Genomic DNA, 14,956 nt, shown 5'->3' with positions numbered 1-14,956 from the left:
AAATCCCAAGAAATTCTTTAAGTCTATAAATAGTAAGAAATGGAGGTCAGATCATATTGCCCCATAAAGAATGATGAAGGGAATCTGGTTACTAAGGATGGAGAGATGGGGAAGGTATTGAATTTATTATTTTCAATCTTCATGAGGGAAACAGGGGGTTTCAGTAAACACAACTGCAATGTTTATCCTCATGCCAAGTCACAGGGAGCACCCTCATGGCTAACATAGGATAAAATTAGAAATAGACTTGAAAAACGTAACTGTAATAAGTTACTGGGACCAGATGGCTTGCAACCGAGAGTCCTTAGCAACTCAGTCAAGTAATTGCCAGATCATTGTTCCTAATTTTTACAAACAGTCTACTGACTGGAATGGTACCAGCAAATTGGAGAAAAGCCAATGTACCACAAATATTTAAAAAAGGGCCAAGATACATCCCTGGGAATTACAGACCATTTAGACTAATACCAATAGTATGCAAGCTCTTAGAGGGTATGATAAGGGACTATATACAAGATTTTAGTAATGAAAACTGTATCATTAACAGTAATCAGCGTTGATTTATGAAGAGTCATTCTTACCAAACCAATCTATTAACCTCCTATAAGGAGGTAAGCTGGCATCTAGATAAAGGAAGGCCCGTAGACATGGTGTATCTGGATTTTGCAAGGGCATTTGATACAGTTCCTGTACAAACTAAGGTCTGACAGTATGGACCAAAGGGTGAGTATATGGATTCAATACTGGCTACAGGGGCGAGTTTAAAGGGTAATGATAAATGGGGAGTACTTAGTGTGGAAAGCGGGGTCCCCCAGGGTCCTGTCCTGGGGCCAATCCTATTTAATTTATTCATAAATGACCTGGAGGATGGGATAAACAGCTCAATCTCAGTATTTGTTGACGATACTAAGTTAGGCAGGGCAATCATTTCTCCGCAGGATGTGGAAACCTTGCAAAAAGATCTGAACAAATTAATGGGGTGGGCAACTACATGGCAAATGAGGTTTAATGTAGAAAAATGAAAAAAAAAATGCATTTAGGTGGCAAAAATATGAATGCAATCTATACACTGGGGGAGAACCTCTGGGGGAATCTAGGATGGAAAAGGACCTGGGGGTCCTAGTAGATGACAGGCTCAGCAATGACATGCAATGCCAAGCTGCTGCAAGCAAAGCCAACAGAATATTGGCATGCATTAAAAAGGGGATTAACTGCAGAGATAAAACAATAATTCTCCCACTCTACAAGACTCGGGTCTGGCGCACCTGAAGTATGCCATACAGTTCTGGGGACCATTCCTCAGGAAGGATGTGCTGTAAATGGAGAGATTCCAGAGAAGAACAAAGCTAATAAAGGGACTGGAGGACCTTAGTTTTGAGGAAAGATTATGAGCATTGAACTTATTCTCTCTGGAGAAGAGACGCTTGAGAGGGGATATGATTTCAATGTATAAATACTGTACTGGTGATTTTAAAAAGACACGTGCCCATTTACTAAAATTAGAAGAGAAGTGGTGTAACCTTAAACAAGACGTTTGTCTTTTTTCAACCTCACCAACTATGTAACTATGTAACATTAAGTTGTTTTTTTAATATATGAGACAAATAAAACTTCTACTTCATTAATTCTCACCTTACAGACTCTTCCGACTCGAGAATATATTGTTTTTTCAGTAGCGCTGCCTTCTGGGGATGCCTCTCGAAAGAAGAAGTAAATCTTGTCATCATCAGGGTTGTATGTGTCTGGGATAGAATATGCTCCAAAAAATTTTGCTCCTGAAAAACATATAGAGGTTTAGTTTAAACACTTTGGATGGAAGCAATAAAGAGTGTGCACAAGAAAAAAAGTAAATCTATTGCTATGCAAAGAGTGCCAAATCAATACACTGTAGATTGCTAATTTGGCACATGGGGAAATATAAAAGTAGAATACAGGCATACTCCACTTTTAAGTACACAATGGGATTTATTTACTAAAGCTGGAAATGGCAAAATCAGGCTCACGTCTGCATAAAAACCAATGTTGTTATTTCCAGAGAAAAATATACAGTGAGGAAAACAAGTATTTGATCCCCTGCCTTTGATATAGTGAAGTTGTCCTGTTCCCTTAGCTGAAAAACACTCCCAAAGCATAATGTTTCCACCTCCATGTCTGACAATGGGGTGGTGTTCTTGGGGTCATAGGCAGCATTCCTACAAACATGGCGAGTTGATGCCAAAGAGCTTGATTTTGGTCTCATCTGACCACAACACTTTCACGCAGTTCTCCTCTGAATCATTTAGATGTTAATTAGCACAGGTCTGTACATGTGTTTTCTTTAGCAGGGGGACCTTGCGGGCGCTGCATTTGTTTCCTTGGTGACTATGGTCCTAGATGCCTTAAGATCATTGACAAGATTATGCCGTATATTTCTGGGCTGATTCCTTACCATTCTCATGATCATTGAAACTCTACGAGGAGAAATCTTGCATGGAGCCCCAGACTGAGGGAGATTGACAGTTATTTTGTGTTTCTTTCATTTCTGAAAAATCGCACCAACTGTTGTCACTCTCTCACCAAGCTGCTTGGCGATGGTCTTGTAGCCCATTCCAGCCTTGTGTATGTCTACTGGTCTACCATCGTGTCTCTTGGTCATGATGGAGAGATTGGAATCTGATTGATTGATTGCTTCTGTGGATGGGTGTCTTTTTATAGGTAACAAGCTGAGATTAAGAGCATTCCCTTTAGGAGAGTGCTCCTAATCTCAGCTCGTTACCTGTATAGAAGACACCTGATTATTTTCAGTTAATTCATTATCAGCTGAAATACCCTCTTTTTGTTTTATGTATACCGGTTTGCATTTGGTGTACTCTGTAGAAAGTTTTCAACTATAGTAATGATGTGCGTTGGCACACTGGTCATACTACTTAACTTGGTACGCAAGTTGCACTCTTTCTGTGAAATAGGCTTATTGATTATTTAACTTGGCCCAGGCATTTCCTTCCTTGGTTCTGTGAATTCATTCTAAAGCATATATGAATGTAAATTCCCACTTTTGTTTTCATTTAACCACTGTACTATATGCTAAGCTGATCTATCAGATATCATCATATTATGTAATTTGCAGTGAGAATGAAAACTGAGAATTTCTCATGTTTTGTCATACTTGGAATTATACTAGAAGATGGAAAAGCAACCCATAGAAATCTGAAACTTTTTTGGTCTGACATTTCTATACTAAGCTGCTGAAAATTGGTTGCTTGATAGGGGTAGCTCCTTGAAATGTCAAGTCAAATTACAAGTTGCATGCTAATCATGAAACATTACGTCTTTTTCCTTCTGGGTAGGCGATGACCTTTGTAGAATTAATGTTGTACCTTAGGGGTACATTTTATTAAATTAACTCTGTTTAATTTTATATTGACATACCTGCTCTAGAAGAGGACAGATAGGCCAAACCTTAAATTATATGCAAAGCCAAAATGTTTTTATTTTTTTTATTATTTTGGAAAAGCTAAAAACTGTCAGTTTTTATTTCTGGATCATGTTTATCTGAGGTTCTGGCTTCAACTCATAAGTAACAAATATGGCAAAATTGCTCTGACAAGGCTGCTCTGAAATACACAGAGTACCCCTTGACTGAGTTTGGAATCCACATATACAAAGTCCAATTAAAATATGAAATCTATCAACTCTCAGTTCAAATTCTTTTAATACTGGGGTTTAACAGGACAATATAAAACAGCCAATACATTTAGGGGGCTCATAGATCTTCCTCTTTCTTAAGGCTAAAAAACAGATACAAATTTGATATAAAACTGTTGTAACAAACAATTTGGCACTAATGATAAAGAAAAAGTTATGATAAAAGGGAGGTAGGAAGAGATCTTACCAAAGTGTGGGAAATTCTCCTCTAATGCCCTGTACACACGATCGGAATTTCCGATCGAAAAAGTTCTATATTTTTACCATGGAATTCCGATGTGATTTGGCCGGGCAAAAGCCAGATCATGTGTACGCGGCATTAGACAATGGTCGCCAAAACAGGTTTACCTGTTGTAGGATTTCTCTTCAACTACTGTTTCTTTGACAAAATATTGGATTTCCCTTCACTTTCTGTATTAAAGACAATATTCTGGACCACTAGTAAGCGAATACACAGACAGCAATACAAATCTGACAGGGTTTTATTCCATTCACATTCTATTTAAATGAATGTAACCATTGATATTGATGATATTAACAATATTAATCAAAATATAATAAACTACAATGAGCAATGCAACACATTTCCATAAAAAAATCCTTCATACTGTGAAGCAGGTAAAGATACACAATACACTTCACAAAGTGGTAGATGATTTTTCAGTGCGCCGACATCCATTTTTTTTATTTATGCACATGAAGACACTTTGAGAACATGTTTTTTATAAGTGACCTTACCATTAAGCCAGTAATGATCAGAGGTATCTGTTCTTATGAAATGATGGTCAAAAGGTGGTCCAAGAGAACGTGTAAATGTAGTTTCCTTGCCAAGAAAATCTGAAGCTGTTCCAGCAAAGAGGTATTCATCTACAAAAAATTTATTTTAAAGTTCAATTATTTTTAATTCACTGTAACAATTGAGGGTTTGTAAGCATAACTTTCTCATATTTCTTAAAAAAAAAAAAAAAAAAAAACACAAGAAGCTATAGAAGTTCTAAGTAAGTATTTTTTGAGTCACTGACCTGAACTAAGTATGCAGTAAGTGAAGTCAGAACTTCTGATCTGCAAATGTGTGGCTGGTCAATGAGTCAAAAGCTTTGTTCACATGGCCATGCAGTGTACATGCCCAGGGACCTGCTGCTTTGTACAAGCACCCATTAGGGTGATTTAGAAGATCGAACTGTATGCAGTTATGTGCTGGGGGTTAATGGATGCTTTATGTAGCTCCGGGAACATAACCATGCACAGCCACTCCTTTTTATTCATCTCAAAGGACAACTGTACATAGGAGGGACAGGTCCCTGGAAAGTGATTACACTCTACACACTGTATGGCTCCTGTATTGCCATGTGCTTGCAGCTGAAAATACAAAGGATATGCATAATAGGCAAGTAAGCTGATCAGAAATGGCAGCTTATATGGGCATTTCAGTGAATCGCTATTCATTTGAATGGCGCTCCATAGCACATATAACGTGTAATCCAACACACCTGGCCTTCAGTGCACAGCAATGCAAATATGTGGATCCACTGTGTTTTGCTCTATACTGCATTGCCCCACAAAAGTGCAGTTTTTTTTTTGAGCATTGAGATTTGGCATTTGTGAATGGGTTACCGTAGAGCAGTGGTCTCCAAGCGGCAGCCCGGGGGCCGGATGAGGCCCTTTGCTTAATTTTATCGGGGGCACTATTTTATTCACTGACACCAACGAAGGGGCACATTTCCTCCCAATGACACAAACAATAGAGCACAATTCCTCTCACTGACACCAACAATTGGGCACCATTCCATCCACTGACCCCAACAATGGGGCATTATTCCTCCCACAGACCCCAACAAAGGGGCACAATTGTTCCCAATGACACAAACAATAGAGCACAATTCCTCTCATTGACACCAAAAATTGGGCACCATTCCATCCACTGACACCAACAATGGGGCATTATTCCTCCCACATACCCCAACAAAGGGGCACAATTGTTCCCAATGACACCAAAGATGGGGCATTTTTTGCTACCACTTATGCTAGGACCTTTTCTACTCCCACTGGCCACAACCTGGCCCCCCAAAGTCTGAAGAACAGTAAACTGGCCATTTGTTTAGAAAGTTTGGAGACCCCTGCCTTAGAGCCACACATGTCAACACACAAGACATGCACATAGATATGAATACGCTATTAAACAAAGGGCTTTTAGAACACCTAGGCTAAACACAATGTAACTACTTTTTGCTAAATAAAAATAAAAAAAACATTAGTGTGTGAATGTGCAGATTTATGAAATATGTGGTTAGGATTATTTATGAACTTACGGTATATGACTTTTAATAGAAAATATTAACTGTGTGTTTTATTAAATCCTACTGATATACTATAGTCCACATTGCTTTTACCTGTAGAGATAACTAAAAGTTTCTGGCCAATTATGCTGTCAAGTAAAACAAATTGCCATTGTCTAGAAGACTGTTAATGCTTCAGGCAAACATACATTTCCGCCCTATGAAAACTCTTCACCCTAGTTATTATTTAGTCCCATCATTTTAGACAACTTAGCAGGGTTTTAAAGTATCAATTGTCAAACTATGAAGAGAGAATGTCACAATGAATAATTGATAATGTTTGTTTTAATCCTTATAGCCACAGTTCAGTCATTGACAAGCCTTTGTTGAAAAGGAATGCTCAGAGGTTCGCTGTGACACAATGATACATATGTATGTGTTCCAGGCAGATCCTAGTGCAGACAGCGATGTCTGCAGCCTCTTTCATCTCTTCACTTTGTCAAATCTACATATAGCATAACATATTGGTTTTGTATTTCACACATTTTAGGTGAAATATTACACTTAGTGATAACGCATTTTCTGTTCTTGCAACATGTTATTCTTACAAGCACATATATTTGTTCAAGCATGTGTATCTTAAAGATACCAATACAATTATAGGAATGTGTTTCAATCTCGAAAAGGCCACACCGCTGCTAGCTTAAATTTGTAATTTAATGTAGATGATTAACTAAGTGGATGAATCTCTAACAATGAAGTTCTCTTCTTTGCTTCTATTTGGTCTGGTAAATATACCATTCAAATTTTTTGTTAAGTCTTTTCAGAATGTCATAAAAACATATTGCTCCTGGTGTCCTGTTTGCACTGCAGTGTTATATCAAACAATGTTTTTCAAAGTATAGTATGACTACAAAACACCCCCTATATTATGAGGGGATGAAGGAGATGAAGAGAGGAAAAGGTTTTCTGTAGTTATAACACACTTTTTATCCAAGGTTTTCAACACTCCTACTCTATAGATACAATGCAGTGAGTAAGCGTTGTCACCCAAATGTGAAAAATGAAAACAAAAAAACAACTAACACATCCAATGACTGGTAAGCTGCAAAAAATATTTTTTTTGTGTGTAAATACACTTCAAATAAAACTAAAAATGAAAGCAAAAAAAAAAAAGCTAGCACTGCTGATAGCAACTAAATAAATAACCACGTAACCTTATATTGTAGCCTGCAATGAAAGGAGAGTTTTGAATTTGACTGTTGGCTCTGGTAAACAACTCTGTACTAGTTTGTATGAATGAGCATCTATGTACCTGAAAGTACAGATAAACACTGCACTTTCTCACATGTGTAGTAAATTAAACATTAACGTATACTGAAATAATAATAAAAATAAAACAGAACTGCAACTGTGAACATGCAAAACAAGCTAATGCCTCTACTGTAGAAAAAACTGGATTCACTTGTAAGTCAATTATGAGGTCTCTGCACTACTATTGGTATGTAACTGAGAACCAAATCTGCTAAAAAATTTAGCATCTCCACAGAATGGCTTTTTTCACACCACATAATTTGTGTTCTGTTATTATTGTTATTATATTAACTTGAATATTATTTATATCATTGTTATGATGCTACTTCATGTTAGAACAGTAGATTCAGGTAAGCAGTTGCAATTTGTTAAAACCTTTACTTTGTACAAAGCTGAATTGGAGGGATTTTTTTTCAATTGGAGGGATTTGGAGTTTCCCAAATCTTAGATTTCCTCAGACAAATAAACACTTCAGCCAAGGGGCACATTATAAATAAACATGATCAAATGACAAGCTTATCATGTAGAACAGCCCAATTAGCTCCTCAATCGTGTGTTTATTGATATATTAATTATTCTGAAAAAACACAACACTTTGGTGAAGTTATCCTTTAACCCTTTTACTGATGCAGATGTAATGATTATGGTAGAGCACAATTTCTTTTCCAGCTAGCAAGCTCAGTAAACCTTACAGTAGCTGAATTCTCCTAAGTTATAAGTTTGTGGTTGCTTCAACGACCATGAACCTTTAGCAGAAGGGTCCCTTAGGCCCCGTACACACGTCCGAGGAACTCGACGGGCAAAACACATCGTTTTGTCCGTCGAGTTCCTTGTGAAGCCGCCAAGGACCTCGGCGAGCCGAAATTTCCCATTGAACAACGAGGAAATAGAGAACATGTTCTCTATTTCCTCGCTGAGGTCCTCGTCGGCTTCCTCGGCCGAAAGTGTACACACGGCCGGGTTTCTCGGCAGAATTCAGCTCCGACCGAGTTTCTGGCTGAATTCTGCCGAGAAACTCGGTTGTGTGTACGGGGCCTTAGACTCTGCTGATTCATGAATAGTTGTGATCAGCCGCTGTAAAGCCATCGATCACAGCCATTGATAAAACAATGATTGTGCACTTGTAAAACCTTGGTTTGCGAGCATAATTCGTTCCAGAAACATGCTTCTATTTCAAAGCATTTTTTTCCAGGGTATAAAATACGTTATTTACTAAATAATGTACCTTGATTAAATGTAACCATATTGCTACACTTAGAGGCTCCTCTCTTCTTTTTTATACTCAATTGTGACATGACGCTACTCTTATATCAAGACATCGCTTGTATATCAAGGCAACATTTCTTAAAACATTTTGCTTGTCTTGCAAAACGCTCTCAAACCAAGGTTTTACTGTACACAGTTTGTACACTTGCTTCCACATCTTTGGTATTTGTTTAAAAGATCAACGTTTGCAGGACGTTCAAGTCGCCTGTGTTCTTTTTACCCTCCACACTAGACGCTGTGCTCTTTCCCCCTAATGAAATATCTCTGACATCTGGATGGGACTTATTCTGTATCTTATTGACAAGAGAACATCAAAACACACTCAGATTATCAAGAAGATTAGGTAGCTTTAGTTCTAATCCAATGATACTGGCTGTGTCTGTTATTCAGCTTTAAAAACTGAAATCCACCCCGATATTGAATAGCTAGGAAAAATAAAGTACTCATATGATGATAGCTACTATACCCCAAAGCTTTTTGTATTTTGAAATATGTGTGTAATCAGAGTGTTCAGATTTGGTTAGGCCAATGGATATCCAAATTTGTTAAAGGATATGCCATCAGGGCATAAAACTCACGCAGCAGGCTTGGTTTACGTATGTAGATGTGTGGTTTACTTACTAAAGAAATAGAGATTGTTCATTTAGCAAAGCGAATGCTCACTTTACAAAATTAATGTTCACTGAGCTTAGTAAATAAAGTGAGGCTGTGTCCGCTTCAACAAACAGATCTTATGGTAGCAAAATTATTGTTTCTTTAAATTTATTACATATATAATTGAGGATCCAAAGTGAACATATTTAGCTTATTAACCTACATTGTTTAGCAGTTTTCTTGTCACTGTTCACTTTGCAGTGGGACTTGCCCCAGAGCTTAATGAATGAAATTATTCTCTGTAAGCTCCCATCATTTCATAATTTTCAAACACAAATGCTGTATCCTTTCCAAAGTGAAACTTCACAAACATTTTTGCAAAGTGAAGCTTCCCTTTTAAAACGAACAGCCAATTTTGCTTTAATAAATCAACCCCAGTGGGTGCAAATGAAGATACAGAAAAGCCATCACTTGGAGCAAAGTAGATTAGTGAAGACTGAAAACTAGAAAAAGGTTCTTCCAGGACCAGTAAGAGAGAGTCATCAGGTCTGCCACCTGGTTACTTACACAAGTTCAGATATATGCTCATATTAGCAATATACACTATATTGTCAGAAGTATTAGGATACCTACCTTTACACAAACTGAACTTTAATGGCATCCCAGTCTTAGTCTGTAGGGTTTGAAATTGAGTTGGCACAGCCTTTGCAGCTATAACAGCTTCAACTTTTCTGGGAAGCCGTCTACAAGGTTTAGGAGTGTGTCTATGGGAATATTTGACCGATCTTCTAGAAGCGCTTTTGTGAGGTCAGGTGGGCCTGGCTTGCAGTCTCCACTCTAATTCATTCCAAAGGGGTTCTATCAGGTTGAGGTCAGGACTCTGTGAAGGCCAGTCAAGTTACTCCACTCCAAACTCACTCATCCATGTTTTTATGGACCTTGCTTTGTGCACTGGTGCACAGTCATGTTGGAACAAGAAGGGGCCATCCCCAAACTGTACCCACAAAGCTGGGAGCATGAAATTGTCCAAAATGTCTTGGTATACTGATGCTTTAAGATTTCCATTCACTGTAACTTAGAGACCAAGCCCAACCCCTGAACAAGCACCCAGTACCATAACCCCCCCTCCACCAAATGATTTGGACCAGTGCACAAAGCAAGGTCCATAAAGACATGGATAAGTAGGTTTGGGATGGAGAAACTTTACTGGCCTGACCTCAACCGAAAAGAATACATCTGGGATATATCAGAGCGGAGACTGCTAGCCAGGACTTTTCATTCAACGTCAGTGCCTGACCCCACATATGTGCTTCTGGAAGAATGGTCAAATATTCCCATATACACACTCCTAAACCTTGTGGACAGCCTTCCCAGAATAAATGAAGCTGTTATAGCTGCAAAAGGGATGGCCGACTCAATATTGAACCCTACGGACTAAGACTGGGATGTCATTAAAAATCAGGTGCATGTAAAGGCAGGTGTCGCAAAACTTTTGACAATAGTGTGTATATTCTAAACATGCAAGCAGATAGGACCAGGCTTTTTTCTTCCTGCATTGTGTTTAGTTGAGTTGTTATCTTACTATACAGTATGCCTTGAATAATATCTAAACCAAAAATCTACAACTCAGAATTGTGAATATTACATAAACTAAACTAGATATTGGACTAGTTTTAAGAATAGGCAATGAAATTTAAAAATAGTGGGAATGTAGTAACCACAAACCATGCTTACCACTAGCAAAATTATGTATAATTCAGTTAGAGATCAAAATAAACTCTTCTTTGCATTGGGAAATATATATATTAATGTCTACAAATATTACCTTATAATGCAGCTGAAGCTATGTTTATTACTGCTGGATGGCATTAAATAAAATGTGTAAAACATTGGGCAATCCAGAGGAAGAACAACATGGCTAAGGTCAAGCTTCAAATTTGTCTTCCAAAATACTCATACACAGACTGAAAATGGTCAGTCTGGCATGCAATTAAACACTGATGGTCCTTCCTATAATCAAAAACTTCTTTATGTTTAGCTTTAATCTAATTGTTGTATATTTTTAAGAAACCTAGATGCTGATTAGTGAAAGGCAAGAAAACAGAAGCACACAAACTCCAGTGACAAAAGAGGCTTTGAGCATAAGTTGGATGTGGAGGTCAGACAGATACTGAATGTCACCAGATGTTAGACCACACAGGTCTGCTGTCTGGCAACTAGGAATAAACAGCACACTAAAATATCACCTCTGCCAGGTATTTTGCATTAGGACAAAAATGTTATTTCATGTTGTGTTCGTGATATGGATACTCATAATGAATAAGCCACAGTAAATCTAGAACAGCTGTAACGTGAATGCATTTTCATTCCAGTAATATACATAGGTTTGTCTTAAACCTGTATTAATAAAAAAAAATATGAAATGTTTAGAGTAGGGTTAAATGGCAGGCACCCTAAGATACTTACGGTAAATTGCATCCCCCCATCTAAAAAAAAAACTTCCAAGTTTGGGGCACTCAAATTTAAGCCCCCTATTTCCCATAGTTTAACTCTGGGTGTTTGCAGGGCCAGTAACAGGGCTGAGCACCCTCTATTTAGGGGATGTAAAGTTCTATGCAAATATCAACTTATACAAACATTAACAGATCGGGGCGACAGGGAAGAAGATTAAGGCAAGCACAAACATACAAGGGCGCCTGCTAAACAGTCTGTTTTTTTTCCTTATTATAGGTTTATTTTTAATCAATAGGCATAAAAGATATCCAAATCACGTATGCATGAGGACATATAATAATTATGTTAGTTAAATCATCATTAATGGCAATTTCAGATGAGTGTATCCATTATGTTCACAAACCATACTATGAATAAGATTTAGTGTAAAATGCATTTGCAATCATTTTTTTCTGGGGCATGGATGTTTTAAGAATCTGTAGCCATAGTTTTGGGACCATTGGCTGCTGCTCAAATTTCCCCTATACCTGCATAAACATGGTAAGGACATATTTTGGGGAAAGAGACTGCTGTGAAAATTACTTGTTAAATGCTTTTTCACATTTTTCAAATTTTAGTTTTTTTGCTGATATGTTCTGCACTTAGTTATGATGATTTTCTTTTTTCCAGTAGTTTTTATTATGGTTTTGTGGAGAATTTGAAGACCCCAGCATTTCTCATTAAAGCTGAAATCTGGAAAAAACAAATGTTGTGAAAATACAAGAGTCATGTATATTCTTACTTGAATCTTACAGGTGGATTACTGAAAGCAATTAGACTCTGAACTTTGCAAGTGTATTTGCATTATTTTTCCTCAGAGCTTAGTCAATGTGGTAATGGTCTGCCAATTTCTATCATACAGCCATGTGCAGGCAAATTTGATGTTTTTGTTTTTATTTTCCTTGCACCTCATTGGATATTCTTTACAAACTGAGGCTTCAGCACATTAACACATTAAGTGGAAAATGAGTGCAACTGCACTGGCGAAGTGCCCAGTCTATTTGCCATTAGTAAATCTACCCTTTAGTGTCATTTGTGTATTTCTTTCATATCTGTGCATATCTGTAAAATAACATATTTTGCTTTTGTGCAGGAGTTTCCTGTAATAAAGACTGGTCACTGCTCCTCTTGTGCATGCCCTCTTTTCAGCAGACAGCCTAAAGTAGATGATTCAACTGGGCCTCACCCATGGTTCTTATCTCTGTATAGGTTATGTGCAGCACAGTAGTGATGTTAGCACTACTTTTAGCAAATAATATCTGAGTTGGCAAAGGTATTTGGTGCACACAAAGTGAACTTGCTTCCTGTTAAAGTCCCAATTTAAGTTTCATTGCTTATCATTCCTATCTAGAATTTTTTTTTTTTTTAAAAAGTAGCCACTTTTAGCAGATATTCTCCCATATCAATGATCAGTCAATGTGTTAGCCATCCACTTAATACTGAGAAAAAACAGCATCGGCAACCAAAATTATGCATTCAAAAAACGTATACATGACCTCAACCTTATAGTGATCCTTTAAAAAAAAAAATGACAACTGCATTTTACTGAAAATTATACTGAACAGACACCTGATAAAACTTTTTTTTTTTTTTCTAAGTGTAACTGTAGATCATCTGCCTATTTATTTTTAAACACCTGCAAAGCTGCTGTTTAAATAGTAGTGATGTCATTCACACCAATGCCATTTGCTCTAGCGTTAAGCTTACTGAATAATCCCAGACTCGGTTAATTAACAGAATATAAAAACAAGCTGGTACGTGAGTTACACCTGGACAAATATAACCCAAGTGGATAGGGTCACATTAACATTGCTAATTTTCGTTAGATTATAATGTTCTACAAGAGAACAAATTAAATATAATTAGTTTGTAATCAATACAACACTACACAATACATTCAAATTATTTATCTCTGTTTTTTGATGTACGTGGTAGTAAATTTACAATGGGGATTATTAAAGTATATAAACTATCCAATGCACAGGGAAATTCTAAAAATCTCTTTGAATGTCATGTCTATATAAAATACAGACATTTATCAAACCTTCAGATCTTGTGGCTGTAGAACATTCAAACACTGGCTAAAATTCCAAAACATCTAGTACCTGGAATCCCTAGTTCTTCAATTATCTTACGTGAATAATCCATCAAGTAAGAAAAGTATTTAGATGTGGCTTTTGAGTGGAACTAAGAATTCTACCAGAAGTTTTGTGCAATGGCATGCCAAAGAAATGCAAAAACCTTGTACAGGAAACAATGCTCAGCAAACACTCAAAAATTAAATATAAATTTTGATGGCGATGACATTTAAGACTTTTAGTTATGTACCAAATCAAATACAGCACAAAAAGTCACTGACTAAATATATAGCAAATTAGATTTCGTTAAGATATTTGTTCTGTAAAGCATCCAAAAATCACATGTTTATATTTGCATTGTTTAAGGAACCCAAAATCGTCCATAGAGTTTTTTAAGCAAACACTGACCAATACAATAAATCAGTTGCAAACCTGACCATACAATGAGATATTCAAAATAATATTGAAAACTTCCATACTGAAAACCTGGAGACCATTCCCCACTAACCAGATTTTTATATTCTTGGCTTTTCAGTCTACTTTACTTGGCAGGAGAAGATGCATAATGTTTTCCTCCTTCATTTCATATTTTAAATGAAAGCTTTAAGAAAGTGCTATAACGTATTGCAGGTTATGAAAAATTAGAAATCTGATACTAAGGACATGCATTTCTATTTATCTATTAATACTGATTTCAATATCTTTAAAAATGTGCTTGACTGTTTTCAGATGAGCTGCAATTTTGACCCTAGTACTTGTAATGTAGAGGTGTTTGGTGGCTTGTCATGTTGTTACTATAGTTGCAGAAAATAACTCCCCTGTTATAAGTATGAGGCCTCCCTACACACTCTGAAGCAAATACTTGCTAATTGCATTGTGGTTAGTGTGAGGACAGTACAGAAAAGGATGAACTGTGTAATACTGCCACCAGTTGAGTTGTAAACTTCTTTATCTGAGCACTGATGTTGGTCTGGAACTCCAATAAAAACCAGGCAGAATGCAAACTGGATCAAAGGATGTTAACACTTTTTCTACAATGCTTTTGTGTACAAATTGGGACAAACTATAACACTGCCAGAAGTTCTTGAGCAATTTAGCAACAGTGTTTTATAAGAAGAAGATTTAAACCATATGTCAAAATGACTGTTGTAAGTATCCCTGGCAGTGTTATTGTTTGTCTCAACCTCTATCACTGTCACTTTTGCAGGACAGCTTGGACTGCATGTGAATGTGGAGAGATATAAAAATAAA

The 14,956-nt window shown here is 37.0% G+C and overlaps 1 protein-coding gene across 2 annotated transcripts in view; it reads right to left on the bottom strand.

The window, feature by feature from the left end:
* SEMA3D (semaphorin 3D) overlaps positions 1 to 14,956 on the bottom strand; it is a 252,611-nt gene that overhangs the window by 97,862 nt on the left and 139,793 nt on the right. For both annotated transcript variants that reach the window (XM_040343436.1, XM_040343437.1), the window contains exons 7-8: positions 4,423 to 4,551; positions 1,633 to 1,775 (exon numbers count right to left, since the gene is read on the bottom strand). In XM_040343436.1, the coding sequence (XP_040199370.1) occupies positions 1,633 to 1,775; positions 4,423 to 4,551 (272 nt within the window). The remainder of the gene's footprint in view (positions 1 to 1,632; positions 1,776 to 4,422; positions 4,552 to 14,956) is intronic.

Source organism: Rana temporaria, chromosome 3 (genome assembly GCF_905171775.1).
Source record: "Rana temporaria chromosome 3, aRanTem1.1, whole genome shotgun sequence".
NCBI classification, from domain to species: Eukaryota; Metazoa; Chordata; class Amphibia; order Anura; family Ranidae; genus Rana; species Rana temporaria.
Note: the sequence above shows the minus strand (reverse complement) of the source record. Positions and strands in the feature narration are given on the sequence as shown.